Source organism: Solanum lycopersicum, chromosome 5 (assembly GCF_036512215.1).
Source record: "Solanum lycopersicum chromosome 5, SLM_r2.1".
In the NCBI taxonomy this organism is placed as follows: domain Eukaryota; kingdom Viridiplantae; phylum Streptophyta; class Magnoliopsida; order Solanales; family Solanaceae; genus Solanum; species Solanum lycopersicum.
Window position 1 is genome coordinate 60316583 of NC_090804.1, and position 12240 is coordinate 60328822.

A 12240-nucleotide genomic window follows, 5' to 3' on the forward strand; every position below is an offset into this window, starting at 1 on the left:
AAGAATCATCCTTCAATCTATTTTTGTCAAGAAACTGATTGAACCAATAATAAAAAAATCGGTCATGTCTCTTAGCCACAAAGAGAAGACCGAACTTACCTAAAAAGAAAAATGATATGGATAGAAAATGAATCTTTCGTTTTCGAAATTTTAATTTTGTGTGTTGCCAAATTATATGTTTTTTGCATCATCAAGTAAATTAACTTGCAATAATACATAAGTTTTGAAATATTTATACAGTAGGTTCCAATGGTTAATAAGATTAAGTAAAACAACATTTTAAAAATATTATGTTCAACTATTTAGAGATTTTCTTTAACAAAATACTTAGGACGTATGTACTGTATATACAATGCAATTTGCATTTTATACAATGTACATAAATGCTGGAGATTTAGTGAAATCACGTCGATGTTAAGTTGAAAAGCAAACTTAAATCAAATTATAATGAAAGGAGTTTATCTCGATTGAATGTAACAAAAGGGAAGATATCTTTGACCCTTTTTCGATATCAAAATCGTTGAAAATATAGAGTTTGAGGTTGAAAGTACATATAGACTATAATATAAGGAGTGAAAGTGTAAATTTACCAAACTTTAGGCTTAATTTTCTGAAACCTAATGTATAAGAAGATTCCTGATCCTGACAGCTAAGAGTTTACTTTAGCTGCCTTCAATTCCTTCAAACAATTGGTCCTTTTTATTATCCTCTCTGTTCACATTTTACAAAAACAAATAGTCTTGGAGCAACCCATCACCAATCTCTGGTAAGAATTTGATCTTTTCTTCTACTTCTCAGTTCTGTTAAAGTTTTAGTGTTTTGGTTATCACAGATTGTTATTTATTGCCAAAGATTGTAACTTTTTCTTGTTTTGGTTCCTAAAGATTGTAACTTTTTTTTTCTGTGAGTTGTTTTCCATTAAAATCTTGCAAACCCCATTAGTCCTTTTACCCAATCTCTCTTCTTGTTTTTAGTTTCTAAAAATTCAAACTTGTACTTTTCTATTGGTTGCTTTTCATTTAAATCTTGTAAATCCCATCAGTCATTTTACTAATTTCTTTTGGTTTTCCAAGATTTTGTAACTTTACTTGATTTGGTTGATAAAGATTTTAACTTTTTTTTTCTATTGGTTGTTTTCTGTCAAAATCTTGCAAACCCCATCAGTCCCCTTTTGTTACTTTTTCTTGTTTTTGATTCCTAAAGATTCTAACTTTGTTTTTTCTATGAATTGTTCATTGTTTTCACAAAAATCTTGCAAATCTCATCAGTTCATTTACCAATTTCATTTGGGTTTTCAAAGATTTGTAACTATTGTTTGTGTTTTTGGTTCCTAAATATTCCAACTTTTTCTTGTTTTCGATTAAAATCTTGAAGCCCCCGTCAGTCCCTTTATCACATTTACCAATCTCTGCTAAAAAATTTCCAAAAATCTGTTAACTTTTTCTTGTTTTCCATTAAAAATCTTGAAACCCCATAAATCCATTTATCACCCTTACTAATCTCTGCTAGAATTTGCCAAAATTTCTAACTTTTTCTTGTTTTCCATTAAAATCTTGAAACCCCATTTATCACCTTTACTAATCTTTGCTAGAATTTTGCCAAAATTTGCAACTTTTTCTTGTTTTCCATTAAAATCTTGAAACCCCACCAGTCCCTTTACTAATCTCTGCTAGAATTTTGCCAAAATTTGTAACTTTTTCTTGTTTTGGTTGATAATGATTTGATTTCTCTTCTGTTTTTTTCAAGAATGGGAAGTCACGGAAACAGTTGGGCAGATCAATGGGGCAGTCAAAACGATGTCGTAGATGATCATGGGAGCAAAGGGAAAAACGGCGGCGGTGGCAGCGGTGGTAAGAAGATGGAGAAGGTGACGGCGGTGGCATCGGCGAGTTTTGGGAAGGCGAAATCGGCGGCGGCGGTGGGGGCTGACAAAGCGAAGGCTGCGGCGGTGGTGGGTGCAAAAAAGGTGAAGAGTGGAACTTCATTGGGGTTTAAATGGATTAAGGAAAAGTGCCAGAAAAAGTGATTTTTTTTTTAATTTTTCAATTGAATCATTCAAAGGTTTAGTTTATATATGTATACAGATTGTTTTGATGAATGAAATTGGAATATTTGAATTCTTTTTAATTTCGTCTTACTTGTTTTGATTAGACATGATAAAGAACTTATCGAGAATATAATTGTTACGAAAAAATAGAAAATTAGAGATCGTTGAGAATTATTTTATACTAGCTTAGGTCTCATTAGTTTAGTTTGACTTAATAAAGGTATGAATCTTAATCATTTAGATTCAGCCTATTAAATACGTTTGATTTTTAGGTTTGAATTTGAATCATTCAAATTCAGTCCATTAAGTTTATTTATTTAATTTTTTAAAAAAAATTCTCAATGAATTTGAAGAGGTTTGAATGAATCAAATCTATAGGAAATTCTTAACAACATTCATACTCATTTGATAAGTTATCAAATAATACATCGCTTCGCTGCATTAAGTGTGTTTTTTTATTTCATAACTTTTTTTTTCTTTTTTCAATCAAACACCATTTTTTCTCTTTTGAATTGGTAAGTTTTCATAAATCCTTTTAAGTTTTTTTTTTTCATATTAAGTGTCAAGAACACTATTGGTGTAATGATGTTTATGAAGGTTTTGGATGAAAAAGATTGTACTTCAAATCATGATTATTAAAATTTTTAAAATATTTTTTTTTAATAAAAAATGATATATTTTGTTGAAATAAGTTTTTTATGATATTTTATTAATTTAATGTTAGTTTCACATGCACATTCAAATATTGAAAATAAATTTGTTCACATTTAAAAATCATATTTTAATATTCACATGTATATTCAAATTAAAACATCTGAATCTTAATACAAATATTAATAATGTATATTGAAATTCAGACCTCTTAATCTTAACGAAAACAAACGAAACGTTAGTCATGCGTTGATTTGATGGTAATGTATAGCACCGTATTGATTGTTGTAGTAACTCATGTAATTGTTGGCTTTTGATAACATCTATGGTTTAGGTGATGGTACTTTATTGGGGTTGTTATGTTCTCTTAACATATATTTGTTACTCCTTTTTTATTTATTGTCATGTTTTTTTTCATAATCTTTTCTTAATTTATTAGATATTTATTTTGATAGTTATTATTTTTGTTATTTTTAAATTTATTTTTATTAATGTATAAAATACAAATATTATTCTCTTCTCTTTTATTTTTATTAATATATAAAATACAAATATTATTCTCTTCTCTTTAATTTCAATTCAAAACGATGGATGCAATTTTCAATACGTTGTTCTTTAGTTGATAAGGCAATGAGGTACAGTACCATGATGGAATACTATCCATCTTCCTCCTTGCCTTCAAAAAGCAACCGTTTGAATTTATTCACGAGATTTAAAAGGTAAAAATAATATTTTATTAAAAAAATAAATAACAAACAAATAAAAAATAAGTCAAATAAATAAACAAATTAAAGTGGGATGACTTTAACGTTGAATGAGTTTTATATAACAAAGAAACAATAAAATAAAATATCAAATGGAATTTGTACCATAAATTTTAAAATTAGATGACTTTCGTGAAATACAAAAAAATAATAATTGTGTGATAAACTCAAAATTAAATTATGACACAAGAAATTTATTTATCCTAAAAAGAGAGAGCACCTTGAGTATGAAAAAAATACATTAAAAGTCGCTATTTTTAATTTTTATAAAATAAATTAGAGAAAAAATATAATATATAAATGTATCGTTCAATTTGATTTCAGCTGATATCTATATTTTTTAACGTTGAATATGCATAAATAAATATTTAAACTTGTATACAATTACATAAATAGACACATATATCCTATATAACATAACCACATAAAACATCATATAGGATACATAAAATATTTATGTTATTTGTATACACCTAAAATTGTAAGACATAAAGATTAATTGGCACTAAATTAAATAACATTTTATGCCTATTTAAAATGCTTCTCATAAATAAATTTCATATGTGATACAAATTTAGATTAATAGAACCCATATTAAAAGAAAAAGAGACAAAGGTAGAGATGAGTGAAAGAGTACGTGTCCAAACCACATCCATCCCTCTAAATAACTACCTTACCTTACAATCACAATTCAATCAAAAAAGGAAAAAAATAAACTCTTAAATTTGATTCTACTGACTCATGCTATCAGGTATTCACACTTCCCTCAATTTCATTTTTCTTATGTGATTGCTTTGGTTGCTTGACAGGTGATGGATTTTACTCTGTTTGTCTCATTTTAATATGAACTGTACACAGTTTTAAATGTTAAATTTCATTTATTAGTCACAAAATATCTAAAATAAATGATTGAAAAAGTTAGCAAGATATCAACTTTGATATGTTGAAAGTATTGTAAATTAGGGATTGTATTTTGTTGGTTAAGAAGTAAAATTAATTGTGATTTAGAATGTGTTTGGTATGAAGGAAAATGTATTGAGTTTCTTTGCTTATTTTTCAGTGTTTGGTGAATAAGCAAAATATATATATATATATTATCTCAGAGTATTTATATGTAATCTAGCGAAAAACACAATGGGGTGTGATGGGGTGGGTGTGTTTTATAGAGAAATACAATGGGGGCGTGAGTGATGGGAGGAAACAATAGAACTTTGGGAAGTCAATTTCCTCATTTTTAAGGAACTTGTTTCGCTACCGGAGAAATCTATATTTTCAAAACATGTTAACCAACCAAACATAAAATAATTGAAATCATACAGAAATCTCTCACTTATGGACATTATGTTCTGTACTTCCGGTATAAGCAAACGAGTATTAAGTAATCCATCTCCCATTTGATATTCTCGGTTTAGACCTTGGTCGTCTTTTCCTCCTAGGCAGTGGCAAAATCAGGAATTTCGTTAAGGGTGTCCAAGTTATTATACAAGTATATAAAGTAAGTCTAGTTCTAGTTTTAACTCAGCTAGAACTATGTACTCCAGGAATATACTCAAGAAACATGAGTCCTCAATACTATTGGTGATACTTAAGTACATAATGTTTGCAATTTCAACACAAACGCGAGGTCTCAAACCCACGGTGGCGTCATCAGAATGGTTGTCTCCTACCTCCACTTCCTTTCAAAAGGTATTACCACTCAATTTCTGTTTGCTAAGAGTAAAGTCAAATGTACTTTGTATACTTGTTATGCGAATGATGTTGTAGTTGCCATATTTTTAGGATAGCATATACCTTAGTCTTAGATATGATTTATGCTTTTCAATACTTGCGTTTGTGAATTCTTTTGGTCTACCGTAATCAAGGAAGCTAATTTACTCTTGTAAAACATATGAATCCCAATGTTATATTTTTGGTACATTGTTTACCTCCTTCCCACAATTTGCACTTCGATTCGTAGGCGGAGCCCTCTTAGGCAAAGGGTGGTCTTGTGCACACCCTTTGTTGGAAAATTGTGTGGTGTATAGAGGTTAAATGTTAACTATTATGTATATATATTTAATTTTGTACCCCTTACGCCAAATTCCTGGTTCCTTGACTGCTTCAATTGCACTGTTAGATTGTGTATATCTATCTGGAGAAAATTTCTTCATTTTCCATGATGTAATGTTGCTGTCATTACCTCTTTATAGAACTGTGTTTCACAAGGCAGACCGTTTTCTTCAAAGCAAAGTTCTTTTCTAGGAGGTCAATATCATGTTAGACACTTCCTTGGGGTCGGTAGAACTGGACAAAGAAGAAAAAATGCAGGTGAATGATGCAGTTTCATCGAATTATGTTTTTATTGCTTCTATATATGAAGAGGTAGCCGACTTCCTTTTTTTCCTTTTGTGACTGAAATAACTATCACTACTGAATACAAAGACTTCCATGCTTTAAACCTTCGGTTATTGCCTTTCATTCTCTAAACAGAGTTATTCGTCTCAGCTGCCTCGTCTTGCGAGTCCTTTCATTGACTACATTAAGTTCTTCTTTGTTCTTGCATGTCTTATCGGTATACAAGTTTATCATATCGTTGTAGCATCCTGGCATTTTCTTGTGTGAATTCCTATAGTATCACCGTTGTAACTTAATTTTCAAGATCAAATAAAACGAATGATCAGACTTAATACTCTCAGAATCTGTCTTATTACTAAGGTCTCCTTTCAGCAATACAACTTCTGACTGCAGAGGCAAAGCCAGGGATTTGACTTTATGGGTTCTATATACTAGAATGACGACTTCATGTGCTTATAATTGAGCTGTAAAATTTAATGTGTACGTATTAATGAATGTCTTAACACATACACTGTTTGAGAAGAAGTTATTGGGTTTAACCGAACCCGTATGTAGGTTTCTAGCTCTGCCCTTACTTCTGAGTTTGTTATGTGGTAGTAATACGTTGTTATGGTAAATGGAATTGCGTTATTGTTGTCCTATTAACCTGTTCCATTTATTAATGTGACCGTAACTAATCACGTAATTGTTCCTTCTTTTGTCTATTGATACTGAAGGTGCTGTGGTATCACCAAGTTGTGTCCTTCCACTTACTGAGGAAAACGTCGAGAAGGTTCTAGAGCAAGTCAGGCCAGGCCTAATGGCTGATGGAGGAAATGTGGTACTACATGAGATTGATGGCCTCGTTGTAATTCTTAAGCTGCAAGGAGCATGTGGATCTTGTCCAAGTTCAACAATGACACTTAAAATGGGAATTGAAACTCGTCTTAGGGACAAAATCCCTGAAATAATGGCAGTTGAACAGATTCTTGACTCTGAAACTGGCCTCGAGTTAAATGAGGAAAATATTGAAAAGGTACAATATTTCTATGATTAGTAATTACTCTTGAGTTGATTTCTCTCACTCGACTAATAGTTATTATCTCATAAAGTCAACTCAGACTCTTGATCATCTGACATAATAACTATTAGTTGAGTGACTATCTGAGAAATCAATTGAATTACTCTTAACTTGTTATGAGTGTATTCAGACACCAAAAACAATCCCCAATATTTGATATTTCGAATAATGTCAGCTTCTTGGAGAGATTAGACCATACTTGGTAGGAGCGGGTGGTGGAGAATTGGAGCTTGTACAGATTAACGACTACGTTGTTAAGGTTAGGCTAAGTGGACCGGCTGCTTCTGTGATGACAGTTCGTGTAGCTCTTACTCAAAAACTGAGAGATGCAATACCAGCTATTGCTGCTGTTCAGTTGACAGATTGAAGAAAATGCTCAGCCATACGCGCGACTACATTTTCCTGCAAGAACAAAGATTTACAGTATCATTTTTGGTATACAAACATGTAGCATTCTTTATCCCTTCACTAGTGTGCTCATAAATCAACATCTTTATATTGTCAATGTTAGCAACTTCAATAGCAAAATGTTGACTAGTAGATATATTTTGCAACTGTACTGTTAATGTTGAAGAGTGGTTTGACTTGACCAATTAAAAGAGAAACTATACAATTGCAGTTTACACTATCATAAGGTTCAATTGAAGAATAAAATGTCTACAGGTGGCGGATTTAGGATTTAAAGGGTGTTCACTTCTTTAATGTTAAGTTGCTAGCCAAGAAGGGTTAAGGAAATAGCAGTGGAAGAGTATAAAAAGAAGAGTAAAAATGTAAGGGAAAACTTCTGTAAGGTTGATTGTGTTTGCGTTGGGTGCTCGAGCACTTGAATCCTGTACGTGGCTCTGCCCCTGATCTCCTACAATAGCAACTTTAGTAACATATGTAGCATAACACTACTCGTAGTAAGGTGTCATAACCTAAATTTTTGAATTTTCTTGCCAGATCTCCGATAATAAGTTTTTTTTATGAACATTAATCAAGTATGCAAGATAAACATGAAAAAAAATTCAGAAGAATTACAAAGAAATAAAAATTTATTTTACAAGGAAATTTTTTGTGTCAACTTTATTTGGACAAATAAAAGAGAAAAATAAGCGAAGAATAGAAGAATGAAAAGGCGTAAAAAGAAATTAGAATCTAAATAGAAGTCTTCAAAAAAAATCATAATGATACCATTATATTCTACACTAGTGAAACTATTCGCGCTTCGCGCGATTATATGAAATATTTATAAGATAATAATATGAAATATATAATATTTACGTTAGTATCGAATATATAGATAATATTTATATTTCTTCTCATCTGTGATATCATAAACTTTTGTAAAACATATAATATAGATTTGTTTGTTTTGTATATGTATATATTAGAACAAAATATTCACCGTGATGAAGTAAATGAAATAAGGGATAATATGTTGAAATAACAATATATTGTATTAGGTTGAAAATATTTTAGATGTTTTAATTTTCTCTATCTTTTCTAGGAGTAGTGATGTTCTATCCAAACTCTGATTTTGTCAAAACAATATTGTTTTCTTTTATTTTATTATTACATTTGCTTATTATAATTTTTTAAACATTAATTAAAATACTTATAAGATTTACGAAAAATGAAGCATATAAAGTCATGATTCATATTTAGTATTAAACTTTACAAGTAAGATGAAGAGACACGAGTTATAAATAATTTAAATGTATAATTTTATTAGCCACTAAATGTATTACTAATTATATATTGATTTTATTTGTAAAATAAAAAAATAAAAAAAGGTGTGAAAATACAAAAAATGAACAGAGAAAATATAATAATTGGTGATTACATAAAAATTATAAATGCATTTCAAAGCAAAAAGAACGACGACAAATTGTTACATACGCAAAAAATGACATCATGAAAATAATAATATATTTTCCAATTACTTTTTATAATTTATAATAAAAGTGAAACTAATCATCATAAATTTTGTTGTTGTTAAAATTAAATAATTATATTTATTTTTTTTATAACAAAGAGAAAATAGAATAGTAAAGGATCAAATGATTAGCATTGACAATATAATACATTTAGCTAAATTATTTACATAAATTAAAATTTTAAAAACTCTAGCAAAAGTAACCAAGTTGCTAATAAATTTCAAAGTGAAAAAATAATCTCTAATTATGTTTCATTTTTTTTCCTTGTACCATCTTCCTTTGCAAAGGGATCCGCCATCATGTTTTTATCCATATGTCAAACTCTTCATATATGCAACCAACTGAATAAAAAAAAAGCATATACGAATTAAAAATAATTATGTCAAAAGAAAGAACGAAATATAAACCGTATTTAATATATTTATATATTATCTTTTCAATAGTAATAACAATAGTAAATAATAATTATTTCTTGAAATCTAACAAATATTATAATCAAACTATATTATATATGGAAAACTAACTATTAGAAAGAGTAATTGCATACGGACAAAACATTGTTAAGAATTAAAGAGATTTTTTCAATCATACTTATTTGATAAATTATAATACAAACATAAAAATATATATTAAGAAAGCATGTCTAAGTACATAAAAATAAAAAGAAAGACTTAAGAATGAAATATACCTTACCTTCATATACCTTTTTTTTTGTTACATGTTAGTTAATTCACAAACAAGTATTATGAAGAAGAGAAATTATAACTTTGTATGTGAATCTTCATGAAAATAAATATGAATCTATATAGACAAAATAAAGAAAATGAAAAAATAAGGACTTAAGAATGATATATTTATTAACTTCATGTATTATTTTTTTTTTGTTACATGTTAATTTCCTTCACAAATCAAATACGAATTTATATAGACAAAAATAGAGAAGATAAAAAATAAAAATTTCAATGAAGTATTTCTTACCTTTGTGTACTTTTTTTTGTTACAAATCAAACTTATATGATGAAAAAAGAAAGAATAATTGTGATGTGAATCTTCATGAAACTAATATAAATTTATAGGCAAAATAAAGAATTCCATAAGACATATAAACTTATAAATTTAAATTGGAGGTTATGAATATAAAAATTATGAGAGTCATGAATATTATTAAAAGTAAAAATTAAAGAGGGTCAAGTCATGGGTAGTAACTCCTAGTGAATAAATTCAAAAATAAAAATAAAAATACTTAAAATGTAAAAAAAAATAAAAAAATTATGATTTCATGATTAGAAGTGAGATAAACAAATAGAAAAGAAATATAGAGAGTTTTTTTTTATATTATAAATGTTCATACATTAATAAAGTATTTATTTGTATATTTGTATAAATGAAGTAATATATTTTTATAATAAAATAATTAATTTAAATTAGAAAAGTTAAAAATAAATAAATTATGTTTCTCTTTTAATTATAAGTGAGATAAATAAATAAAAAATAGGAAGAGTTTTTATTATAAATGACCCACCATTAATAAAATATTTATTTGTAATAAATTTAAATAACTTTTTATGATATATAATAATTATTTTTTTTTAAAAAAAAAGATGGAAAAAGCTAAATGCAAATGGAGGCCATATAGAGGTGCCACATCACCTCCTCAATGGTCCTCATTTATATATATATATATTGATTAGAAAACACTCACACAATTAACGAATCAACTATTTGTATTTGATAATAAAGAAGGCTAAAGTTTTTATCGGCATTAAATAACTATTATTAGAACCAATGCCGCTAAAGGCTTTAGGGACATAGACAAAGAGTGACAATTGCCGCTAAAAGTACATATTTAGCAGCAATTAAGAATTAATTGTCACTAATAATTATTTTTTTGTTGTGTAGGACGACTATGAACATAATATTGGGTTCAATTAGAACAACATTAAATTTAACTATCTAAATAAATTTTCAAGATAGTTTAAGAAGTTGTACAAGCGTTTGACCTTGAATAATGTATAATTGCATGCTTATTACTCCATCCCTTAATTTTCAAAGGCTTAAACATATTGGCCACAATTAAAAAAGTAAAATAAATAAATAATATATATATATATATATATATATATATATATATATATATATATATATATATATATATTTTCTTATTTTTATTATTTTAATAAATTTCCATGCAGTAAAAAATCTCAATTCTCTCTATATTCAAAAATTAAAATTACAACACAAACAGTGAAAGATCATAATTTTTTTTTTAAAAAAATAAAACCCATTTTCTCTGGATAAAAAAGTAAAAAATAATTATAAGCCATTGTCATTTTCTCCAACTAGAGCTGCTTGGGGTCGTTAGGGATATTTTGGGAAATATGTCTTATTTGATTTTTCTTTTTTGGGGTCGTTGGGGATATTTTGGAAAATAATAGTAAATTACAGAGATTACATACTTTTAAGGTAAAATTATAATCTATATTTTAAAATTTTATAATTACAGAAATTTCTAAAACGGATACAATAATATAAAGGGAAAAGGGTCGAATATACCTCAACTTTTTTATTTAGAGCTGATATACCCCTTGTTATGAAAGTGGCTCATATATATCCCTACTTGTAAACAAATGGCTCACATATACCCTTTTCCTCTAACGGAAATGAAAAAAATAATAATTTTAATCTAAATTTTTATTATTTTTTTTCTAAAAAAAATAATCCAACATGAGTAAATTTAATCCTCGTCAAACTGTCACGACCCAAAACCGGGCCGCGACTGGCACCCACACTTACCCTCCTATGTGAGCGAACCAACCAATCTAGACTTTAACATTTTCAATGTAATATCAACATAAAGTAATGCGGAAGACTTAAACTCATTATAAGAACCAATTCAATAACTATTATTTCCCAAAATCTGGAAGTCATCATCACAAGAACATCTACTTCAAATTACTAAATCTAAGAGTTTCTAAGAAGCTAAAAATACATAAAAGCTAGTCCATGCCGGAACTTCAAGGCATCAAGACATGAAGAGGAAGATCCAGTCCAAGCTAGAAGCATTAGCTCACCCTAAAATCTGGAGTGATGAAGACTGGCTAGAGTTGCTGTTGAGTCGAAGATGACGGCACGTTTGCTGCACTCCACAATTAAACAAGAAGAAAACATAAAAGTAGGGGTCAGTACAAAACACGGGTACTGAGTAGATATCATCGGCCAACTCAAAATAGGAATCAATATATACCAAGTAATATCATAAAATCAACTATGATACTCAACATGTAGCAACAACAAGTACTATATCATTAACAATTACCGTCAAGTTCACACATGAGGACTCAAGCCTCAATACCATACTCATTTGGGAATTATGTTCATTAGATTGAGTATATTAACATCTTTCAAGATTCTTTATCTTTATTTCTCTTGTGTCGGTACGTGACACTCCGCTCCTTCATATTCATT

General features: G+C 28.5%; 1 protein-coding gene and 1 long non-coding RNA gene across 5 annotated transcripts; both read left to right on the forward strand.

Moving 5' to 3' along the window:
• The first annotated feature begins 598 nt into the window (after nucleotides 1–598).
• On the forward strand, nucleotides 599–2127 carry LOC101247528 (uncharacterized). Its single transcript, XR_011221391.1, has 2 exons — nucleotides 599–766; nucleotides 1747–2127. It is a non-coding gene; the product is annotated as an uncharacterized lncRNA (long non-coding RNA).
• A 1949-nt stretch (nucleotides 2128–4076) lies between these two features.
• LOC101247026 (nifU-like protein 3, chloroplastic) lies at nucleotides 4077–7484 on the forward strand. Of its 4 annotated transcripts, none has more exons than XM_004240100.5 (5): nucleotides 4077–4213; nucleotides 5004–5148; nucleotides 5652–5769; nucleotides 6513–6811; nucleotides 7032–7484. In XM_004240100.5, the coding sequence occupies exons 2-5, from the start codon at nucleotides 5059–5061 to the stop codon at nucleotides 7221–7223; spliced, it is 699 nt and encodes a 232-aa protein (XP_004240148.1). In that variant the 5' UTR covers nucleotides 4077–4213; nucleotides 5004–5058; the 3' UTR covers nucleotides 7224–7484. The 4 variants fall into 4 exon arrangements, with proteins under 4 accessions (XP_004240148.1, XP_025886988.1, XP_004240149.1 ...); XM_004240101.5 differs by having other exon boundaries at nucleotides 4204–4271; XM_026031203.2 differs by lacking the exon at nucleotides 5652–5769.
• The last annotated feature ends 4756 nt before the right edge of the window (nucleotides 7485–12240 follow it).